General features: G+C 39.2%; 2 protein-coding genes across 2 annotated transcripts; one reads left to right on the top strand and one right to left on the bottom strand.

Annotated features, from left to right (window-relative positions):
* The first annotated feature begins 6,364 nt into the window (after positions 1 to 6,364).
* Positions 6,365 to 15,367, top strand: LOC105040267 (uncharacterized). The gene is made up of 3 exons (XM_010916724.4): positions 6,365 to 7,261; positions 14,181 to 14,430; positions 14,721 to 15,367. Exons 1-3 carry the CDS (start codon positions 6,956 to 6,958, stop codon positions 15,101 to 15,103), a joined length of 939 nt encoding a protein of 312 aa, XP_010915026.1. The 5' UTR covers positions 6,365 to 6,955; the 3' UTR covers positions 15,104 to 15,367.
* Positions 15,368 to 17,833: 2,466 nt separating this feature from the next.
* On the bottom strand, positions 17,834 to 19,204 carry LOC105040268 (F-box/kelch-repeat protein At1g80440). Its single transcript, XM_010916725.4, is given in 2 exon segments — positions 17,834 to 19,012; positions 19,015 to 19,204. Coding segments are annotated over 2 exon segments (1,086 nt in total). The 5' UTR covers positions 19,043 to 19,204; the 3' UTR covers positions 17,834 to 17,954.
* Positions 19,205 to 25,105: the final 5,901 nt, after the last annotated feature.

Below are 25,105 nucleotides of genomic sequence, written 5' to 3'. Positions count from 1 at the left end.
TTTTGATGAGCCGACTCAAGATCGGCTTTGGAGCTTTGCCTCCCGTTCGGTTGCTACTTGAAGTTGTTCAAGGGCAACAGTCTTCTCAGCATTAGTAGTCGACACCTTGTACATTCAAGATCGATAAAAGTTGACGATCTTTTGATATTCGCTCTCTAGAGCATGCATATCATGCGTCCACTGAAAACAGAAGACAAGTCAAGTCAAATTAGATAAACAAGTCAAGTCAAATTAGATAAACAAGTCAAGTCAAATCAGATAAAAAAAAGAGAGAGAAATATCGGAAGATTACCCCAAGTATCATCGGGTAGAAAGAAGAGAACATCTCGGCCACCGTCCGGCTCTTCCTATTCTCTCTATCGATCGGGAGAAGTGCAGCTTCAATGAGCCGCTTAGCCAAAATCAGATTGGCTAAGGCCGACTCACCCTCAGCAATCCTGATGCCAAAAAGTGTGGGAAGGCCTGCAGATGACCCATCATCAGTCGAGGTCACCGGTGCCTTCCCACGATCTCTGATTGGCGGTCTCGTGCTTGAGGCCACTGGAAAGTCGGTGCTTGACTGCGTCTGAGAGTATTCCGCTAGAGGAACAGCTGGCGCAGCCGTAGACTGTTCAAGTTTAGCCATAACTCCTGCTCCAACCTGAACCTCCACTGATGGAGCTGTCGATGGTCCACCACAGCTCCATCGTCCCTCACCATCCCATTGTTAGCAAACGGCACCTCGATCGAAAGAAGCGTTGTCGGGGCTGACAATGCTAGAACCGGCTCAGAAACTATTTTCGATGGAATGTTGGATCCCTCTGTCGGTGCTAATGGAGTAGCAACCCAACTCTTCTTCGACGGTCGAGAAGATCTAGCTTCAGTTGCTGCCTTCTTCTTGGCAGCATGTGTGTGGATGTCGGTGGCTGAAACTCGCACCCTTGTCCACATCGCTGCAATCAAAACAAAAAAAAATCAGTACAAAACTCAGAAAAAAATAAAAAGAAAAAGCGAAATGACCGACTATGTTATACTTAAGAAAGTTACCGAACTAAGTCTGACATTATAGAGAGCTTGTTTGGTCATCAGCTCTCATTGCAGTGAAACTTCTATGTCTTTCAGTCAGAAGAAGTTTTTTTGATCATTGGCATCCACCCGACTGTTCTCAATGGGGCCCATTCCTAGATCACCCCAGCACGAAGGAAAACCCCAAGGAGTAGAAGAAGAAGCAAAAAAAATTAGTTCTTCCATCCATGAATGGACGATGGAAAATCGAAGATAAAAGAAAAACCTTTTCTCAAGTTGAAGAACCACCAACCCTTCTCCTTGGGATAAGGATGAAGGACAAAGAAAGTTCGAAAGAGAGAAGGATGAAGTTCAGTCGATATAAGCTGACATAATAAAGAAAAGCTACTGATCAGTCGGACGGAGTTCGGAGCCAGCTGAGCAGGATAGAGATTGTAATAGTCGAGAAGATTCTGGTGAATTTCGAAATCGAAAATTGAAGACCAACCCGAAGGTTCTCGACATAAAACGTGACTTGACCCGAGAGAGGAGAGTTCATTCGACCATCCGCATCAGGAGCAAAAAGCTGATACTACTCTGGGATATGGTATTGTTTCCAAAGCCGATCAACATTGGGCCCAGATAAGGAAGAAGCTTTCGTTTCTCGATTCGAAAGAGAGTCGTCGGCCGAATACTCTGACCGACTATCTCGAGAAGAAGAAGCCTTTTTACTGGCCATCAAAAATGAAAAACTAGAAAGGAGGAGAACAATCCTAAGAGAAAAACCCTAAGAGAAGGAAGGAGGACTAGACCTGAAGTCAAAGATGGTGTGAAAGACTCGAAAAGCTCCTAGTGTTGGGGCAGCAGAACCTTCTGTTGCAGAGAGATAGCAGAACCTTCTATTACAGAAAGACGACAAATGCAAAAGTAAAGCCAGGATGAAAGTCACTTTATATATATAGGACCCCCTAATGGTTCGGATAAAATTAGGATCTTTTTAGATGTTGACATATGACGACAACGAGATCGATCATTGATCGGACAGTTTGATGCACCTACCTCCAGATCATGCCACCTCACTGTTATCTGCATGAACGATATAGAGCCAGTGACATTTGGACATGTGGCTAAGATCTATTAGTCAAAATCAAATCGTCTGATTTTTTGGATGCCGAATTGTCTCTTCGAAACGATAACCTAATGATGATCTCACAGTTATCGAAATAACAAAATAACTGGAGATCTCTCATATTTCAAAAAATTATTAATGCCAGCAGTCGAATCAGGATTCAAAACAGCACATGATGTAACAAGTCCCTACGTCTAACATGGTAGACCACGTGACAATATGCACGTCAGGCTACCTTGGACTTAAAAATGGGGGGTAACTGTTGGGACAATTCAATCGACCTCTGATTCTGACTATAAATCAATTTTATAAACATAGTATACTGACTCACAATCAGTTGACCGACCGACAGTCGGACATTCTCAACCATCAACAGACAACCACAACGACTCAGTTAATATTCGACTAATGATCATCGGCATATCAGAGTTACCAACCGATGCTCATTTAGATCTTCACGACTACAGACATATAGTCAGCTTATCTTCCCATGATCACATAAGGTCAGAATGTGCAGAATCTATATATCTAACCGTTATAAACGGTTATCAACTATGTGTCATGGTTATCAGTAGGCATAAACAGCCCATTAACTCCATGATTATGGTCCGATAATTTAGTGCCATAAAAAGTGAGACTACGTGCTCGATGATTATATCTGAATCACCTATAAAAGGGAGGTAAATGAACAGCATGGGTAAGACAATTCTGGACTGAGACTCTGTCGTTTCATATATTCTTCATCTGCTGTTCACTACTTCCTACCGACTTAGGCATCGAAGGATACCTGTCGGATACAATTCTAATCTGTGTGGACTTCGTTTTGCAGGTGCTCTTCACCGGCGACGAGCATAATAAGAGATTGGCCGCAAGAAGACCTAATAATGATGATAGATGAAATCATGAAATGAATGGAATTTCTAAAACTCATGTAATCACCTCTCGATAATCTTAGGAGATTCTAAGATATAAAATTTGATTGCAACTTGATCCAATGCTAGTTGGGAGCACTAGCAATATTAGCAAAGATGTCTCCTCCAATCATTGAATATAATGTTTCTGATTAAAGGAAGAATCAAACTGATCCTTTGAAGGGCTTTCTTGCCTGTTTGCTCGACATATTATACTCCATATTCCTTTTTTCTCTCTAACAAATTCCATATCGACTCCTCTTTGACAACCGTCCATTATTTTCGCTTCCACTGAAATGAGCCCCACCTTCCATAGAGGTAAATATAAGGTGATTCCTTGCGTAGCAACAAAGTAAGGTTATTTGATGTTATTATTAGTGGGCCTATTATGAATGTGGAGTATTCTTTGATCAAGGCGTGGTACGAGAGAAGATTGGAGAGGTTGCGATTGATTTTCAAAAGACTAAAGTTGAAAAACTTGCAAGCTAAACATGAAAAGGCAATATATTTAACTATTTTTATTGCTCATCATGAAGTGTGCAACAATCAAAGCAAATGCAATTTGACATCAGCTTTTTACTCCAAAGACTTACATTCAGCTAAAGTTCTAGTTATCTAGAAAGAGAGACGTGTCCAACATGTATTCTATTCAAAATTTATATGATAAATTAATTATCAGACAATCTTATCATCAGTGTCCCAACAAAAGTGCCTATCATGAATGTGATGTATTCTTTGATCAAGGCGTAGTAATGAAAGAAGATTGGAGAGGTTGCCATCGATTTTCAAAAGAGTGAAGTTGAAGATTTTACGAGCTAAACATGAAAAGGCAATATAGTTAACTATTTTTATTGCTTACCATCAAGGATACAACAATCAAAGCAAATGCAATTTGACATAAATTTTTCATTCCAAAGATTTGCATCCAGTAAAAAGAATGATGCATCTGTTGACGCAGATTTTTGTCTTGAGATTGGATTAGCTGGATTTAGATGGTGACGGCTGGACGATGGCAACAGAATCTATAAAAAAAGTTTCCAACCGAAGGTGATTTCGATGGAAATCCTCCGACATTTAAGTTAGAAATTTGGCAACAAAAAAAAAAAAATTTCTATTGACACAGATTTTTATCTCAAATAAGAAGGGAAGTCAGAAAAAAATCTATGTCAATAAAATTCTCTTCTGTTGTCAGATTTCTGATTTGAGCATCGGAGGATGTTCGCCGGAGTCACCTCCAGTTAGAAATATTTTTTGTAGGTCCTGCCGCTGCCGTCTAGCCGTCGCCGTCTAACTCCAACTGATCCGACCTCGAGATGAAAATCTATGTCAATGATATCCAACATGTATTCTATTCAAATTTATATGATAAATTGATTATTAGACAATATTATCAACTCTTACGACCCAACAAAAGCTACAAAACCTGATAATCCAATCCAGATTTCAATTATATATCCAGTTACGTGGGATCCTAACCATCTGCGTATGTGCCCAGTTGATGAGATCATTCCCATGACAACCTAATGGTTAAACTATGACAGATGATGCAATTATTCTGTTCTTTTACTTTTCCATTACCAAACCAAATATTTTGATTTTTTGCCAACAAGGTAGCAATCATTAAAAACTGTGCAGTTTTCTACCCAGATAACCTGATCATATCATGCCATCCAAGGAAAGAGAAGCTGTGGATTAGTTTCACTGGTCAAAGAGGCAAAATAATGCGTTGGCTGATGTCAGGGCTATTAGGTGCACCACCGCCACCCTAGGAGGTGATTAGATGAGGCCAAATTGTGCTCGTTTTTGCAAGCATTGCAACTGCAACCCTCGCACGTGTGCCAGGACATTGCCGTTCTGGGAATTGGTAAGTCGCCTTGCACATGCGCGGCTTGTTGCTTGCGCACAGAATTTACCAGCAATCACTGTGTTTCTCGTTTATTATGGAGCTCTGCATGCAGAGCTATGGCGAGCTACTTGGCCTCCTTGCCTCCGTAACCATGTTTGTGGTATAATGTGATCCCCGAGCAAGCAAGAAATTAAGGCTTTTGTTGTAATATGATAAGTTCAAAAGTTTGGTAAATTTGCGATCATTTTACTTGACAGCGAAGAATGAAAATGTTTTCCAAAATTCATATTCTTCGCCAATTGAGGTGGTAAGACGGTCTCATTATCTGTTTGCTGATATCTTAAAGTGCCAACCGCATGGTACCTTTGATCCTCGTTCGCATGGTATCTAAAAGTACACTTTAATGGTGCTATTAGAGGAGATGAAGCAACCGCGACACGTATTATTCGAGACACTCAAGATCAGTTGTCTTCTGTGCCACTTGCGAAGCACGTGGGAACTTTGCAGGGATTTTTTTTTTGGATAAGAATTTTGTAGGGACTTTAACTTGATTGCCTTCATGTGTACGGCAGAAGAGATGTGGCTAGAAATGAACTCTTTAATAGTTATTTAATGGATTAATGCGAATTCCTAGTGTAGGTACGATGTCCCACCTCTAGGACACCAACTATTTGAAGACTCTAAGGTGGACCTTCAATGTGACACATATTGGCTGACAGCATAAGCTCTGGGAGGAGACTTCATCCGCCTCCTACCTTGTATCCCAAAAAAAAACACCCAAAGAATCGTTTAATTAAAAAAAGAGCACAACCTTGGTTCACGAGTAAAGACATGCCGACTCACACCGCTGCCCCACGGGTGCAAAAAAAAAAACTGTACCACCAGCCTCTTTTAACCTTCTCTCATTTTTCTTTCTTACCAAAAAAAACAAACTCTAATTTTTCCCTGGTCAAAAGAAACATTATCCCCTTTCTATCCGTTTTTCTCCTAACACAATCTTTTGCGTCACAACTTTCACGAGTTGTAACCTCTAAACCGACGTCCTGCCCATGCCCCATTCTGGAAAGGTAATAGAATAAACGTTACTGTACCTTCGCCGGTACTTTTACCGGCTGCTCCCTGTTGTCGAGTAAAACTCCCCTGTTCCTGGGACCGCAATGATACCGCCACCGACGTGTCACCCCGATTCCGTGCTCCGTCGGACTATTTTACCATGAACCCCTCTCCCAGCAGACTCTTTCCCGTCCGATGCAGATCGGACGGATTTCATCTTCCCCTATATCCGGATCACTGTGCTACTCCGCAGTTACATTTGACGATAACGTATCCCAGAGCGGTCTAAGCAACGCGGAAGGAATAAGCTTTTCCATCGCGGCCGTTCGCACCAGGTGGCGTAGGTTACTTGTCCTCCAACCGCGTGGACACGGTAAGAAGCTTCGTCACGGCGAGAGCGAGGATCGCTTGTCGTTAATATAAAGAAATGAAATCGACGCACTCGTGTCCATCAGCGACGTTATCTGATACCCTAATCCATCTCTTCCTCTCCCTCCCCTTCTCTCGCTCTCGCTCTCGCTCTTACGGCGTCCTCTCTCTTCTCCGCCGAGAGCTCCCTTATCTACCAAAACCCTAAATCGATCTTTTAGGGCGGGACTTTTCGATCCAGAAACCCCTAATCTCATTTCCTCCTGTTGATCGTTTTGTCCCGGCTTTCTGTAATCGATTTCTTAGTTTTCTCCTTCTATTCTTTTTTTTCCAAACCGTAGTTTTTTTTTTTTTTTTCCAGTATATTGTTCCTCGAAATCTCTCCGAAACCCGCAGTTTTTTTTGTAGAGATTTTCGTTTTGAGGTGATTTGTCCCTCTTTTCCGAAGTTTGTAAGGTGCCAGGAATCGAAACGTTAATCTTTGTTCGATTGTTAGAGCGTTGATCTTGATTTACGGATTCTTTTGATAGGAATAAGTTTTTGTTTCGATTCCGACAGTCTGTTCTGGGAAAGCTTCGGTATTCTCACGGATCGAGGGAGGTTCTTGGTTAGAAACCCTAGCCCGGATCTGTTAGCTGTGGCTTACCTGCGATCGTGGTAGAAATGGTCGGAGGGGGAAGCAGAAGGGACGATGGGCCCTTGAAGATTGGCAGCAACAACGTTTTCGCCGCGCTCGAGACCCTCAAGAAGAAGAAGAAGTCGGACAAGGATAAGAACAAGGGGTCGTCCAAGAACCAGGCTAAGGAGCCCGAGCCGCAGGTGTTTTGGGCGCCGACTCCTCTGACAGTCAAATCTTGGGCTGATGTCGATGACGATGATGACTACTATGCCACCACTGCCCCGCCCCAGTCCGTTTGGGGATCATCGGACACGCAGCAAAACAAGGAAAGCTCGGCCGTGGTAGAGGAGGTAAGTGCTTTTCCATTGATTCTCTTTGGTGGCAAAAATCTTTTCCCCTTCATATTTAGTTATCAAACTTAATTTTCTTGAAATTATCAACTGGAAACTGCTATTCATAAATTGGATTTAAGATTTATCTAGATGACCATCCTGTTTTCGATGTCTTCATTTGTTTCTTCTGGTGAAGTTGTTTTTCTAACTCTTGGATATGATTTGATTTTGATTTGTCATGCATCGACGACCCCTCCCCATCCCCCCCTTTTTTTCAATAATACGATCCTGATTATTGGAATGGGAACGGTAATTTTGTGATACCTTCCATGTTATATATATTATAGTATATCTACTGCTGTCGAAAACCCATGCCATAGGAAAATGCTTCCTGCTGCTCTTTTGTACCGTTTCCTGTTCCGGTTACTATTTTTACTTGTTCCTTGTTTCTATATCTGTCTGTTTATTTGGTGGGTTGAGTTATCTCTCTTTTTTCATGCTTGCATATGTTCGCAGCGTGCTTCTAGATGAATGCAAATCATGTGTTCCCTTTTCTGTTAGCTGTAGCTATTAATTTTTCATCAAATTATCAGATATTGGCGCATTATGTGATGCGCTAACTGCATCTGTCTATAATCTGGCGGCTTGATGTGTGCTCGAGTATTCTGGATGTTAGGAGTCAACAACGATTTCTAAAAGTTCACAAACACACACTCTCTCTTTCTGTATATATACATGTATTCCTATACATATCCATATCGATATTGATGCATACATACATACATATATCTTTATGGAAAAATCTGCTGATGAACTTGCTTGAGGCGTACTGTGCTACACACAAACAATGTTTGAAATGATGAAATGTTGCAAGGTTTTTGAACTGATAATGGTATTAATCTTGTTGACGGAATTATAGCTTGATAAAAATCTAATGACATGACAAGTAGTTTAATGATTCCCATGTAGGTCCATGCATACCATGTTCCTAGGACATAGGCACAGGCACATGCACATGCTTTGCATGTTCAGTATGAAAAGAATAAAAACAAAAACATAGACAGAATAAGAGACAATAAAAATCAACCACAGCTATTATAAATCGTAAAAGGTATATGATATGACAGCCACATTTATTAGATAACAGATTGTTAAATCTATTCCCCGGTGAAATATTCTAATTATTATTAGTAAATAAATTCATTTGGAAAGAGCAATTCTATTGGGGACCCATCCAAACTTGACATTTTCTCTAACAATATTTGCATGATCATGATGAGAGGGTACGAAAGTGCCCACCTCTTTTACCCCTTTTTATCCCTTTGGAGGCCTGTTCATGGATGTATCATCTTTTGACATGCACCAAAGAGAGAAAAGAGGAGATTGTTTCCTAGATTGGGGAGAGATTGGATCCAGTATTGAGGAGAGAGAGAGACAGTCCCTAGACATGGGGTAGGGGGTTGATCCAACCTTGGATTGGGATGTTGTCATGACTCACACTAAATGCGCAATGGATATTTTGGCATTATGCGGCATTAGCGACATGAGAAGGGGGGGGGTGTGGGGGGAGTCTAGTTGGATCGAGATTTTGTGGGCTTATAAATCTTTTTGTCTAAAACAAACTTTATATTTATGAGTATTGCTACCATTCATCCATACATTTGTCGTTCAGTTCATCTGTCCAATATGGCAATCAGGAATTGGTGCGATACATGGGGGGAGGTGGTGTTAGTTGGGCCCCATGTACTGCTTAGGTAATACCTGAGTGCCACATTGGACTGGTGAATTGAGCAGTGATATGACAGGTGATCCCCAGCATTTTTTTTATTGTTTATATGATAAATTTCTCCCGATGAACTTGCTAAATGGTCTACCTAGGGCAAATTTGACTGACCTAACAACTCCAACTTTCTCTTCTAAATATAGCATAAATTGGTGGCATTTATGGATATTTATTTATTTATTTATTTTATTTTTTTTATGATTCACATATACTTTTATGGACCCTCCTTTATTGCACATTGCTGACAAAATGTTTCTATATTTGCTACTAATTCATTATTTTGCAGCTTTCTCTATCATTTCTTTGAGGTAACTAGGGGCTATAATTAGGGCTATGATTTAGAAGATAAATAATTGAATGAGAAATAGGCTTGTGGTTTATCACAGATGGGTGAATGTGAAGTTCTGATTCTTGAGCAATGAAATTCTAAGATCTGATTATGCCTTGTTTTCGGGCATGCATCAGCTTTTCTTTATCTTGAAAGATGTTTATTCGAAGCACACTTGTTGTTTTTTTAACTTCAAACCTGACAGTAATATTACATATTCACTGAACAATTTCATGATTGAATATAGTCCTCTAAGAGATTTTCAAAACTTTTGTGTTGATCGTCTATTTTTTTGACATTTTTATTCTTCTTTATATCTTTAGTGTACAACTCTGTGCTTATTTATTCAGTTCAGTGTCAAGTAGGTAATCTAAGATGGCATAATTTTGGCAATAATGGCTCATACTAGTTGATCTCCCATGATGTATGCCATCACAAAATTATTGGTACTCTTCATTGTTCTGATTGCTTTTTTCACATTTTTATTGCTCATTAGATAATGCTTAAAACCTGTACAGCTTGGCATATGAACGTGTTTATTTATGAATTTTTTGACCATTAAGGCACTATATATGCTTAATTTTATGCATGTTAGAAGCATGTTTTTATAAGAGTTTTGCAGCTATTCAAATTTAGTTATGTAATGTTTTACTCAAGATTGCACTAGAGGCATACTTCATTCAGGTAGAAAGGTGGAACATATGAGGATTATGTATTTTGCTTCCTTCCACAATTTGCATGCCTCTAAATTTGTTATTACTGTCTTTTCATTTCCTATTAAAATATCTCAAAGTCCTTGATAAAGTTGGAGTCAGAGTCACAGTTACAGAACTTAATATTTAAGCTCTGTTTCATTCATGAATAAATATGATGAACCTGAATAAAATCTACTTTTTCAGCTTTATTTGGTTTCTTCAGAGACACTTTTTGGGGTCTTGAATAAGGTCCTGTATGAGGGTTATTTTTGGGAGTTTAGAGAAACTAAAGAGCACCTTTTGGTACATATGCAGTTGCATACTTTTACTTGATTAATGGGGAATGTGCACTTTTTCTCCTTTAAATCTATGCAAGGTAAGGGATTTAATACTTTTAGTTGGTTTATGGGGAACATGCACTTTTTTCTACGTTATTCAAGGAACCTCATTTAAGTTATTTGAGAACCAAAGTGGGCCTTAAGGTTCAATTGAATGTGAATTTTGGCACATAATGTGAGCAATGAGCAATCAAAGTTTTTTTAGAAGGGAAGGAAAATTTTTTCTTTGGAAAAGAACATATAATGAAACAGTCTAATATTTGGTAAACTTGATTGGTTAATGATGATTGGCATCAACAATTATTTGTGTTTGGATGAGCTTGGAAACGATATGGATGTCTTTGGTGATGGTGATGACTTTGAATCCTAACTCCTTTATGGGGACGGTCCAACTTTTGGTCGATATAGTTAGTTCACAATGTTTGACCTAACAAAAAAGCTCTATTATCCTTATGGTTTGTTTGCTTTGAGGTGGTGATGGAGAATGCTGGTGACTTCAATATGGAGAATGTTGGTGGCAGTGTGGTAGTGATGCAAGAGACTGGCGATGGTGGTTGGTGGTACTGGAAGTTTTAAAGGTGAATAAATGTGTAGGTAAATCTTGTACGGGTGGTGAAAAGGAGGTAACCAAATAGAAAAGAAGGGGACAGGTGGAGGACGAGGATGATCAAAACTGTCGAAGGGCTCTTGCATGCTAGAAATTTGGAGAGCAAGAGAATAATCTAAGGCATGTCTCTTTTATAATCCAGTCACAATCTGTTTAATTTATTTAACATTCCCACATAAATCTTTTCCTTTACTTTTCTTGATAACCAAATAAAGCCCTTGTACCCCTTTAAAATATGTAGTTTCTTATGTCAAGGATGTCATTATATGTGCTATGATAATACCAACAAATGAATATGGATGTTTAACGTGGGATTTTCTTCAAAATTGTGGTTGCATCCTCAAATCCCATCGCCCCCCCCCCCCCCCCCCTTCATGGTTGACTGGAGGCACCCCATGTTGGTTGTTTGAGGTGAGTATAGTTAACTAAGAAATTTCTTCTTGAAGTCTGATTTTGTATATTAGATGTAAGGAATATATAATCTTGCTCATGTGGAGCACCTTGCAGGTACTGCAAGCTACCCAATTACTACAGACACCTAAAACATCAGATCAACTTCATGGTTTTTCATAATGCTCTTTAGAGCAATTGATGATTAATTTTGCATTTATGTTGTGATATTTAGATTAATATTTCCGGTGTTAGATAATGCTGTATCCAGAACCGTCCACATGTTTCCCTCTCAACTGTTGCCGCCCACTCACTCATGGTTGTTTGACAGCTATCAAATGGGGATACAATGGTATTAGAAGTTAAGGATCAAGAAGGGTCTTTGCTTGCAATAGATATTTAATTGATAATAGTGGAAGTAATTTTCTTGATTGTAACTCTAGAGAAGGCTGCCAGTTAGCAACAAGTGCTGGTCAGCACCTAATGTAAGTGCTATTTGTTTGAGATTCATTTTGTGATTTAGGTCATTATTCATTTTTCTGGGGTTCATTTTTTTGCAATAAAATCTCTCTGGTTCCTGAGAAAATTGGTAGTGATGATGTGCATCATTTTTATAGTTAATTTGTAATGGACAACATACCTTATATTGTTTGACTCTTTCAAAACCTTGTGTTACCAAAACAAGACCTCCTTTAAGTGATTGAACTGTCGGATTCATATCTAAGCACATCCAAAGTCCAAACCATGTTCAAATAGTATTCTGGGTGATCTGATCTGATTTGTTAGGTAAATTGGATAAGAAAATCACCCTTTTTTTTTTCCAAAAACTGTCTGATCTGGAATCTTTTTGGAGCAATATTTCTGTATATTAGATATTATAATTATGTTTCCCCCTTGTGGTTTATACTTAAATTCTAATGTATTTATTGTACATGTTGACTATCGTGTTGCAGTCAAATAAACCGAGGGGAAAAAATGATAGTATTATTTTTGATGAAAATGAGTTATATCTTTAGTTACTTTAATATCTACTAAAATCGAGGATTCATGCTAATGTTGCTATTTGAATCAAGTTGAACTAAAGGTGAGACAATTTTGATCCCACCTGATTTGTTCCGAGGCATTGAATTTCTGTCAAATATATGCTGCAATCTATGATGACAGGCCTAATAGAAGCACAATAGAATCTATTTTGAGGGCTTAATATAGCATATCTGGCATGTGTCTTATGGTTGTAGTATCTGCAGTGTCATTAATATTTCTAGGAAGCTAGGAAATTGGCTTATCATATAAAAACGTTCATATGGTATCTGCCTGATTGTGAAGGAACATTATGTTGCTAAATTTTTAAACCATTGTTTTGTTTCAACTGCAATATTTTTAACTTTATTAGATGATATTGTCACATTGAATTGGATACTCTTCAGTACTAACATGGAGACACTAGAAGTGTCGATGTAATTATTTGATTGCGGATTTCATCTTTCGAAGATGTCCTTCAAGAAAATCGAGCCACCAAATATAGAGTATAGTTTTTATTGTAAGAGCTGAAGGGTATAGAGAAAATTAAATGATGTTCATGCCTATTGGTGGTGTAATTTTACTGTCTCTTGATGTACCTTCAGAGTTGCCTGTGGTGATAAAGGAAAAAACTTTATTCACTAACTGCAAGAAAAATTGGCAATGATATCCCTAGATCAGAGACATTCACTGGGTAAGAAAAGGTTTTGCTTTCAAGGAATGTAAATCCAGTGGTTTTTAGCAGTATCACTCAAATTCAGAATGGATATGCTATGAAGATAATGGATGAGCTTGATAGATGGCTCTCATGATGATATTTTCAATAAAATTGTTGAAAATAGATTTGATTGGACTTTAGCTAGAATCAGCTTGAGCAGGAATTCAGATCATTTTAGATAAATGAAGGGTGACTTGTTGAGGTTGGAGTATTTCTGAGATGGTGGATAGATTGGGAGGAAAAATTGAGATAGCTTACAATTAAATAAATGGAGTCAAGGAGAGATCTGTCAGTAGAGTTCAGGATGTTAGTCGTTTCTTGAGGCATTCTACTTTGTTTTCTTTTATCATGTGCGGAAATCATGAAAATTGAAAAAGGAGCCACTGTCTAGCGCTCGAGCTTTATGGTTTATTAGGGATACAGATGAAGATAAAACCATTTTGATAAGTACTTGATTAATATTTTAACCAAATTAGTTGTTGTAAAATGTTGAAATGAAGGAAACCTCTGGATACTTTTAACTGATTGTTAAAATCCTTGACCAAGTATCTATGGAGCTGATTTGTTGGGGAATGATGAGGTGTGAAATGCATTTGTTTACAATGTTGAATTCATGCATACGGGGGCTAAATAAAGAATGAACTACACTCAAAAGGATATGGCATGAGCTATAACAAGTGTCCTTTGCAAGGAATTACTTTTGAGCGCTTCTTACCTTTTATCATTTGCTGGAATCTGAATGGGCATTTTGGTGCATATTGACGATGGATTGTTTACTGTTGGTTAATTAGACTAGGTGGAGTTAGAGCTCTTGAAGAATTTATGGAGAATAAAAATGTAAAAAAATTAGAAAAACCGGCGTAAGCACATGTGGATGTTTATGGAAATCCCTAAGGGTCTAAGCTTTTCCTAGTTTACAGAATTCAAGTATGTTGTTGAATGTGCTGTTTGAAGTTCTCTCTGGAAGTTGTCTGAGTATTTTATTTGAATTATCAATTTTGCTCTCAATAATCATTAGGTGTGTGGCTTTTGCCTTACATGGTGCATACATGCTGCAGGAAACTGAAAGTGAAGATGATGGTCTCGATGAAGCTGATGATGATGCTGAGGAAGAACCTGAACACGAACCTGAGGTTCCTGTTGTCGCTGAACCGGTCATCAAGAAACCTCCCCCTGCTGCTGTTCCAGCTAAAGACACAGAAAGGCAGCTCTCAAAGAAAGAGCTGAAGAAAAAGGAAATGGCAGAACTGGAGTCTGTTTTGGCTGAGCTGGGTATTTCTAGCAAAGACGGCAAAGATGAAACAAATGGTAACAATGTGACATTTGACGATATTAAATTCATTTTCTTAGACATGTCATGCATGGACAGATGTATTGGTGCATCTTTTGCATAATCCCTTAATCTGCTCGCATGTTGGCCTCACTGATTTATCTATCCTCACATTCTTTAGCTCGTCTAATATATTATGTTATGCTACACCTAATCTGACGTATGATGTTGAATAATTCGAGTATTGTCCTATTTCTTCCTGTTATTATTGAGTAAAATAATTATCAGATGTAAAATTTAGTATTCTGAATTGTCTGCTTTGCGGCAGGCAAGAAATCGGAGGAGCAAAATGTGGATGGTGAAAAGAAGGAGAATGCACCTGCTCCTTCAGAGAGCAAAAGTTCGAAGAAGAAAAAGGCAAAGAAAGACAAATCCTCAAAGGAAGCTAAAGAACCACAGGAACAGCCTAATGGCTTGGAAACTGATAAAAGCCCTGATGAAGCGGCAGCAGAACCTGAAGAAGAAGATACTGCTGCTATTGATGTGAAGGGGCGGATAAAGAAGGTGGCTTCCGTGAAGAAGAAGAGATCAAACAAAGAGATGGATGCTGCTGCAAAAGCTGCTGCAGTCGAGGCTGCTGCGAGGAGTGCCAGGCTTGCTGCTGCAAAGAAGAAAGAGAAGAGCCACTACAACCAACAGCCAGTGCGGTAAAGCTTTTTTTTTTTTTTTGGATGATGAGTTTCCATCTCTTGTTCGTTTGTTAAATTCCAAAATAAACATCAGTCTATCTTATAGGAAGACCTTAAGAGATCGTTCAGGTTCACTTTGAAGAGTCTTGTGGCTTTTCCAGTCTGTCAATGCAAAGTATCATGTGACGATGTTTGCAGCAATCCGTTTATCAGAGTCTTATGGAACTCTAATGCTTTACTTCCGACGGTTGATGTGGAATTTGTAGCTCTGTTCGCTTGTATTGCCTATTTTTCTCCCATTGATAATTTGTGTGCCGCTATTGCTTGATTGGGTTCTGGCAAATGGCCGCTTGATTGGGTGCTTGACTTGATGCGTTTTATCTCTTTTGGGTGCTGCTTATCTGGCGTAGCTGAAATTTATGGAGGGTTTCAGGAGTTTTGCTTGTCCATGATTGATTCCCAGTCTTAATTGCAGGACCAGACCTGCTTCCCTTGTTTACTTACGATCAACTTTGATGGGGTCTATGCAACCGCCACTGGTCGTTGGTTGATGTTATCCGTTTGTAAGTTCTTTGTATCGAGTAATTGTAATGCCAGCAAGTCACTTTTTGCTGTGATGTCTTGATCATGCCCGCGTACTCCGAGGATATAAGCTCTGCTGGAGGTAGTTGTTTTCCCCTCTTCTGGAACCCTTTGTGGTCTAGTAGCTGTCTTCTGTGTTGGTTTCTGTCGCCGCGAATTGTCATCAAGAAGCCTTCTCGAGTCTTGGGTAGCTGCGATACCCTTCATGGGAGATCCTCCGGTGGGCGTGGTAGATGGTAGTGTTTTAATTTTACTACCGCAATCATTTATTTTAGAACAGCAGTGGGTACACGGTGGCGGCATAGGACTCCAGATGTTTATGGGAACGGTTGGATGTGTGGAATCTTATCTTTATCTCCTCCATAGTCTATAGGGCTAGTTATATACAATTTTATCTCTATCTCTATGCATAAAGAACACTATATTTCAGATCCATAACATCTTGATCATAATGGAGCAATTTTATCGTTATATAGATTATCCAATGGATATTTAGAAAAATAAACTATAGGAATTCTTTTAGGCACACCGTTCAGGATGTATAAGGCATCCAAGTGCTCAGAGTCTCTTGTTTTTTATCTTCCTTTATTTACATCATTTGCAGCTGAAACTTTGTATTCTCGTACTTCTACTCAAAATTGTGATTTTTTTTTTCTTAGGTATTGCATATTGCTGTGTAGATTTTTTTGTTGTCCATTTCTTTAGTATCATTACTGTCCAAATCTTCATGAAGCTAGCTGATTAGTCATGCACAGTCACCAGTAGAGCTCCAGTCTTAGTATTCCCTTTCAAGCACAAGAATTCCGAGGCCAGCGGAGACTTTAGATTGGGGAAATGCCTTGGCATTCGATTTGGCCGTGGCGTCCGCTCACCACTGGGTAGAATTGGATGTGGTCAGTCGCGATCGGGATACCTTTTTTCCAAAGCGGAGAAGAGATGTTTGCAATGAACTAGTGAAATAAAACGCAAGTTTTTCCGGGTGCCTCTTTCGCGTGCTTGCATGTTGCCCGCATCCACTTTGGTGGCAGCGTTCTTTAGAACCCATCTTGGGTCAAAGCATGGGTAACATAGCTAAAGTTTGACATGGACGTGACAAGCGTCTGTGGAGTTTCGTCCAAATAGTGGAGCAATTTTACTAATGTGCTGATGATCCAATGTATATACAAAAAAATAAATTATAGAAACTCTGATTTGTATGAGAAATTATATCATATATGACATGCACCACAGCCATGTATATTGTTAGTCACGACCACTTAGATGAATGAAATTTATAGGAGTGAGCAAGTATGATTGGTGGCATACACAGCCATATGATACCCATATGTAGGATATGTTTTCTCATTCCACACACCATTGAAGGTGCAAGAAGCATCCAAGTACTCAGAATCTCTTATTTTATCTTCCTTATTTGCATCATTTGTAACTGAAAGTTCATATTCTTATATTCTTGCTCAAAATCATGAACTTATTTTCTTAGGTATTGCATATTCTTCTAGATTTTTGGTTGTCCATTTCTTTAGTATCATTGATGTTCCAATCATCAATCTGTCTGATGTGGCCTAAATTTGACATAGGCCAATATATACCTTAGCGGGGAGCCAAATTTAGTGAGATTCTTATTCCTCAGCCGACCTAAGTGAAATATCAAACTCTGATGAGATTGTTATTCTACACTGCTGTTTTTTCTCTCCCGTTGTCTTATTTGGACACTTCTCTTGTTGTTCATTTAAACATGAGAAAGACTGACCGAAGCCAATCTGGCAAGATCAAAATTTTTCTTCGAATCAGTTTTCGTTTTTCAGCTCCGCAGATCGATCAGCACCAGATCATCACCATCTACTCATGCACCGTCACCACCAGAGCTCCAGTCTTGATATTCCCTTTTTTTTTTTTTTCTTTTTTTTTTTGTTAGTACCTTGATATTCCCTTTCAAACACAAGAATTTTGAGGCCAGCGGAGACATGATATGGCGGAAATGCCTTGGCACGGGCATTCAATCTGGCCGCGACATCCACTCACCACTGGGTGGAATTGGAAGAGGTGACTCTCGATCTGGATCCCTTTGTTTCCAAGGCGAGAAGATATGTTTGCTATGAACTGGTCAAGCACAAGGCACGCTTTTCCGGGTGCGCTTTCGCGTGCGTGCGTGTTGTTAACGCACCGGACAAGTCTAAATTTATTATGCAGAATAATATTATATATCAAAATTTTTATATACAACAGGGTAGGAAACTCGCGGAACAAGGATGATTAAAGAGGAACAAAACAAAACAAAAGAACCCGCCCGTCTAAATTTCCAGGCAGCACCCGCCCTGAACATGACCGGAATATGCCGCCGGCACCTCAACCTTCCTCCACGCGGCGGGCCCCTTCCCTTCACCGACTTCCAGAAAGTACCCGATCTGGGCCCCACCGTGGATGCCCGACCCCAGCACCATCAGATTCCCCTTCCATGCCACCATGTGCAGCGCCACCCTCACATCTCCCGGCAGCTCCGCCACCCTCCGCCACGCATCCGCCTCCATCACCACCACGTGTCCGCCCGTGCACATGTACAGCTTCCCATCGGCCCCCGCGACGCAGGTCCTGGGACACGCGGCGCTCTCCAGCATGCGCTCCTGCACGGGGCCCCACTTCCACGCCGCGACGTCGAAGGCCTCCGCGGAGGGGGAGAAGCGGCCCTGGGCCTCCGTGGTGTAGCCGCCGATGACGTGGAAGGTGCCACGCAGGAAGACGCCCTTGCACTCGTCGCGCTCCCTCGCCATGTCCGGGAGCGCCACCCACCGGTCCCTCGCCACGTCGTACGCCAGCGCGGACCGCAGCGCGTTTTTGCTCTCGTCGTGCCCGCCCGCCACGAACACCGCCCGATCCGCATCCGACGCCGCGCACGCGAAGAAAGACCGCCGGGGCCCCGGCATGCGGGCCCCGCGGCGCCACGTCGCCGACACGAAGTCGAAGACGAACACCTCGTCGGAGGCGGCCCAGGTGCGCGGGTCCCATCCGCCGGTGACCACGAGCTCGGTCCCGACGGCGGCCAGCTGGCAGAAGAGAGGGAGGCCGTGGTGGAGGCCCGGGATGGGCGGGAGCGGGGCCCAGGCGGCGGTGGAGGCGTCGAAGAGGGCGAGGCGGTACAGCGGGGCGAGGGTGGCATGGTTCTTGGTGGCGGGCGGGCTCGGCGTGGGCTCGGTCTGGGCGACGACGACGAGTGGGCGGGCGAGGCCGGCGGATTTGCGGAGGTGGTGAAAGGGGGACGACTCCACCTCCTGCTTCCAGAGCTTGCAAACGGAGCGGGCCGTGCCAAAGGCGTCGTGCGGGACGCGAAGAAGGCACTCCCGAGCGATCTCTCCGGAAGGCCTGGTATCAGATCCTCCATCATCCAATAGAGATAGAAAGAGATTGAGGAGAAAATTAATTTGATTCGGAGAAGAGGAAGAAGAAGAAGTGGGAAATTTGAGTGAGAGATTAGGAACGGTTTCTATTTTTGATGATTTGAGTGGGTTTGGGTGAAGGGAAATTGGGAGAGTGGGGACATATATATAATGGGGCTTAGGCGGTTTTTGATTGCTTTTGGTTCCGAAGGTGGAGAGGAGGAAAGGTCGGGGCAGGAATAGATGGGCGGAATCCGCAGCACTCGGGCCGCAAGTCCCCAAACTGAGACCCCGGTTGCGTGGGATACGCTGCGGACCAGCGGTCCTCCCACAGATTCCGTACTGGTAATGCAGCAGGGATAGCTTCCGATGGCTGAGATCGAATAGCGGACGATAACCGGCTATCTCCGGTAACAACATAAAGACATCTTAGATTTTTCGATAAGTCTGCGAGACATCAAAGTTAACGGCGTCACTTTACTTTATTCTCAACCATCAAGATCTCCGCTTGTGGCCACGTCACCTTCGTCACAACATCTCGATTGTATCCCGCGCTGCCCACACGAAAGAACCTGTTAACGATCACTTTACCATTATACCCTTCATCTTCTGGATGCCCAGGAATCATGGAATAGGTTGACAAAAAAAAAGAATTTTCCAAATTTTAGACCCTTGACGAGGTCCAAAAAACTTTTGTCCTTAAAAAAAAAAAAAAAAAAAATCTGAGAGCGGCGGCATGGCCGTCTGAGACTTTTCAGAATGTTCTATTTCCGGTGCCTTGACTTGAGCTTTTTTTCTCTTCAATTTATATTTCTTTTTTCCTGATTTTCAACTTCCCTAGATTAACACTTAAAACGCTTCCTTCCTTTCCAGTACCTTGACAATATATTTTATCTTGTGTGGCAGAGCAGGAAAGACAATCCGCCTTGATCCAACTTGACTTGATCCAATGGAGCACGGATCAAAAATTCCAGCTACTGACAAATCTAAGGCAAATCCGAGTCAATTAAACTCTTGAAAAGAAAAATCCGGGAGAACTTTATATCATTCCTGTATGGTTATTCAAAGGATAAAATAGATAAATCTTATGAGCATGGAATCTCCACGTGAGCCCCACCATATAATACTGTCCAGACCTCTATAACTTCTATTAGAAAATCGACAACCATTAAAGAAAATGGTCCATAGGCGTGCACTGTACTTACAGTTATGACTTCAAATAATTTTGCTCATACTGTAGAGGATCCTGGTTGAATTTTGATATGCATTTGCTTTAAAATTGTTGCCATGGCTTATTGGTTTGAAAGGTAAAACACTACTTTTTCCCCTTTTCTATTAAGAATTGCCATATTACAGCGGTTAAACAAGCAGACATCCCAGGACTACCTCTTTTTTTCTTTTTTTTTTGGTTGTTGTTGTGGCGGGGGTTTAAATTATCAGTTTTTTTTTTCCATAAATATGTAGGACTCTACGGGGTCTATTTGGAAGCATCACACATTCAACTTCAGAGGTGAAATGGGTATATTTGTCTGGGATAAATCCTATAGGACGTTTACCTCAGCTCAATTCTGGTTCCAAAATAAAAGGAGACGGGTGCTCGGTGGGGAGAGGGTTTGCGTTAAGATGAGAAAAAGGGTTCGGCGTTGGTTTTGTGCGAAGAAGGAAAAAAGATCGCGGGGTGGATTTGTCAAATTGGCGTTCGGGGTGGGATCGATGAATTGAGATGCATGATGGGTACGGGTCGTCACTCGTCAGCAATCCCGCGCAGTGCATGCCAAATGGATGAGGTATTGCTTCTCAACCCGCACGGCAAGTCGAGGGGGACCGAGTGGGGCCGCCCTCCTTTTTCCGGTCACGGGGGGCCAGAAACCGTGGCCACCGCAGATCACACCGCCCATCGGCTCGTGGGCCGGCCGGTGGATGCCGGCAAAACTGCGGTGATTTTTTTTTTAAAAAAGAAATACACAAAACCGCGGTGCCTCACGGACAAGCGCCAAGGTCTCTTTCAGTATTCTCATATTATTATCTTGCAATTATATAAGACTCGATGTCTTAAAGAAGTCAAGGAAACAATATTGTAGTTTATTTTCTAACAATACATATTAATATCCTTTTAGCATCAGTTGATATGCTTACCTAAATCATTTTATGTAATCATTGACAACTAAGTGATTTTTCCGACACATATATGTGTTTCTTTTATTTTATTGAAACATATGATGCCACAATTTTATAACTACAGAGTGATATTTATTCATGAATCATCAAAAATTTTTAGAAAAACTATAATCTATTCCCAATGTTAATGGATTTACTTTTGAAAAGTCATGATGCCCACAAAAAAATCTTGTATATTTTTATATTAAAATAAAGTCAATTAATAGATTAATAGAATAACATTTCACGTTGCCGGAGAATAACTTTGAAAATTTCTTTTGTCAAGTAAAACTATTTTGAACTTTTATCAATAGATAAATATAATTATAATTTGATTCCTTTGAAAGATTAAAAATAGATAAACCTTGTGTTGCAGCTTGTCCCGGTGAGTTAGACAAATGAAAGCCAAAAATTATTGCGCCTTGGATGTTGAACAGAAGGAAACGTGCAAAATAAGTTTCCTTGTGGAAGTTGTCCGATAAGAGATTCTTCGATGCTTAAGTTAGTTGGAGAAAAAGAATAGCCAGAAAATCAATATGATAGTTCAAAAGCTTATAATTAACAAAAATATTGCTTACCTAATCCCCCATAACTTACCACCTTATATAATGCTATGAAAGTCATTACTGTGTAATCTCCGTCCCTGAATACTCGGGATATGGGAGTTATGAAATTTAGTGGTTGGTTACCTTATTAACTACCATTGAGGCCAAATAATGGACTGCTCATGAGTGACTATTGCGCTCTACGTTCGCATGTAATTAATGCTCGTGTCGAATAACCATCGTTTGATCTTCAAATATACGAGATTTAGATTATTGGTATGGCACCAAGTAAGTTGTCAGTCATGTGCCGACTTGTTGTGATCCCATATAGAATCAAGTCGGTCAAATATTGACTATATGTTGGATAGTCGTTGGCCAGCTCTCGATTATATGTCGGACTAAGTTAGTCAATCATCGATTTGGTTAGATTCTATAGATTTTGTCGGTTGAATGTCGACTCGACTAAGTCCTGTCGATCTAAATCGGCTTGATCCGTAGCACATCACTTAGTCAACTGAATACCAACTAGTCAAGTTCCATCAATCTGAGTTGACATAGCCCACAATAATGTAGGCTTAGTTGAAGAAGAGAAATAGTCGTCGCACATTTAGTCGGTGAGGAGGCGAGGAAGAAGATTAGTTGGCAAAGTGACGAGGATCTATCCCAATACTTTGGATCCACCCCTATCCCAGCTTCACTTCTTAGCTCCTCCAATCTTTTTGTATCACATGGCAATCTAAACTTCCTCCGTAATTGAGGAGCTACCCGCTACAATAACATATTTGGTTCCTTATAAGACTGCACGGCACTTATAAAAACACATACATTGAGGGCAGTGGCGGAGCCTGATATCAAATGTTGGAAGGATAAAATAATAATTCATTAATAATTTTTTTAAAAAATATTTTATAATAAATAATAAAATAAAAATATATATAATCAAAATATTATAAAAATATTAATAAATATTTAATTTTATGTATAAACAAAGATAAGTAAAAAATATCACCTTATATTATCTGCAAAATAATTTTGATTGTATAAAAATCTCAATAATCTCTTCCACGTTAAAGATTGACGAATAAATAAATAATTAAAGAATAAATAAATAACTATTTTTTAAAAAAATTGATTATTTTTAATAAAAAATAATATATAAATTAATTATATAATTTTTTCTCAAATTGATGGATTCGTAATGTGTGTAAGATTAAAATATTAGAGAGACCATTATATATATAAATATATAGATAATAAGTATTTTAAAATTTTTTGGAGGGCAGTGGCCCCTTTCTGGTCCCTCTTATGCTCCGCCATTGATTGAGGTACAAATGAATGATCAGCCAATTCTTTGTTTGGTTTGGATTGGTTTCCTTTCTTGCCAACTTTGATTTCCCTTTGGTCCCTCTTACGATCCACCATTGATTGAGGGCAGAAGTGAATGATCAGCCAATTCTTTGTTTGGTTTGGATTGGTTTCCTTTCTTGTCAATTTTGATTTAGATATAATTTTAATTCAAAAATTTAACTTCTTATTTATAAGAGCATAGCAAAATTGAAGTTTTAGAACGATATTATGAGATTCAGTCAAATTGTTCAAAATCCATTGCTCTCGTCAGAATCCAATCTAGATGAGCTAGTGAACAGCAAGTGGTCGATTTTGTTTGGATTGTTGTGCTCAGATAAAAGGGTCTGCTCAGAGCCAGGAGTCTTATCAAAAAACAAAATAGGAAACACTAAAAATCATCAAACTTTGTCCAGTGGGGAACTTTCCAATGCCGAAGTCTGGCAAAGATTTTGAAAAATAGTAAAGACTTCAGAAAAAGCAAGAATATGTCGTCAGCATAAACGTTAACATAACTGTATATATAAATTACCTGTGAATCCCCCAGATATAGGAACAAAAATCATATGGGGCGCACACTATAAAAGATCATATAGATGGACTTCACAATGTATCACATATCCCTTGATTCTAATTTTAAAATATGAATATAAAAACAATTTTTTCACTAATAAAATTATCAGTCTCATGATTAAAACATTTTATTTCTTCTTATTTTCGATATAGTGATATATACTATATGACCATATGATACACACTAAATATATAACTAGATAATATATACTATAAATTTTTTGATACATACTCAACAACAATCTAATACACACAATTAGATTGATACAGGTTTATCGAACTTAATATTCATTAGTACACAGTATATGACTAGTTAGAGCTGAAACCAGATCAGATACGGATGGAATACTAGTATATCTATATCCATATTTATTTTGTTTGATGAATACAAATACGGATATTATTCGGATGAAAAAATTCATATTCATATTTATTTTAAATGGATACGGATACAATTTGGATACTAAAAGTATGAATATAATTATGGATATAACTTAGATAATTAAATTTTATAACTACAGAATCAAATATATTACTAAATATCTGATAAATTAAGTTAATAATATGCTTATAAATTATATATATTTTTTAAAAATTAATAAATACTGTATAAAATTATATAGGATTACATGTAGATTCGAATATTCGGATACGAATCGGATAGTTATTTATTCATATCCATCTTCTTTTTTTTTGACGAATGTGGATATGAATACGGATATTAGTCGGATCATGAAATTTCTATCCATATCTGGATTGATCGGATATAAAAATAATTTGGATGGATAATATCCATACCACTTTCATCCTTATAGCTAGTTGATACACATCTAGCAAATATTCATCCAATATTTTAATACACACTATAGATTAAAACGATACATAGTTTTCAAAACATAGTATTTATCACTATACAGTATACGAGCAAATGATATATACTAAATAGCATGTTGATACATACTGTAAGCTTTTTTTATACACACCCAACAATGATCTAATATATACCTCGAGGCCTTTTTTCTCTTTCTAATTTTTTTTCTTTTCTAAGATCTTTGCATCTAAAAGTTTATGAAATTTGGGTATCATTTTATATAGAAGTGTGTATTGAGACGTCAAATGATTATTTTACTAGATGTGTATCAATTGACCTTATACTATGTATTAGTGAACAGTGACGAATCCAAAAAATTTTATCACTGAGGCATATTATATATAATAATAATAAAAGTACACGATTCTCATAGATCCAATATATAACAAAAGATAAATTACATCATCATTTTTTATAATTATCCTCTATGAGTTTTTATTTTTTGAAAATGAACCATTATATCCTCATTAGTAATAATTGTAAGTACATCTTTTTCTATAAAACTAAACAATCATTTAGAAATTGATCACTCATTCAATTGCGTAAATCTATCTTCACAATGTTCATTGTAGAAAACATCT

The sequence above is a fragment of the Elaeis guineensis genome, chromosome 3, assembly GCF_000442705.2.
Source record: "Elaeis guineensis isolate ETL-2024a chromosome 3, EG11, whole genome shotgun sequence".
NCBI classification, from domain to species: Eukaryota; Viridiplantae; Streptophyta; class Magnoliopsida; order Arecales; family Arecaceae; genus Elaeis; species Elaeis guineensis.
Note: the sequence above shows the minus strand (reverse complement) of the source record. Positions and strands in the feature narration are given on the sequence as shown.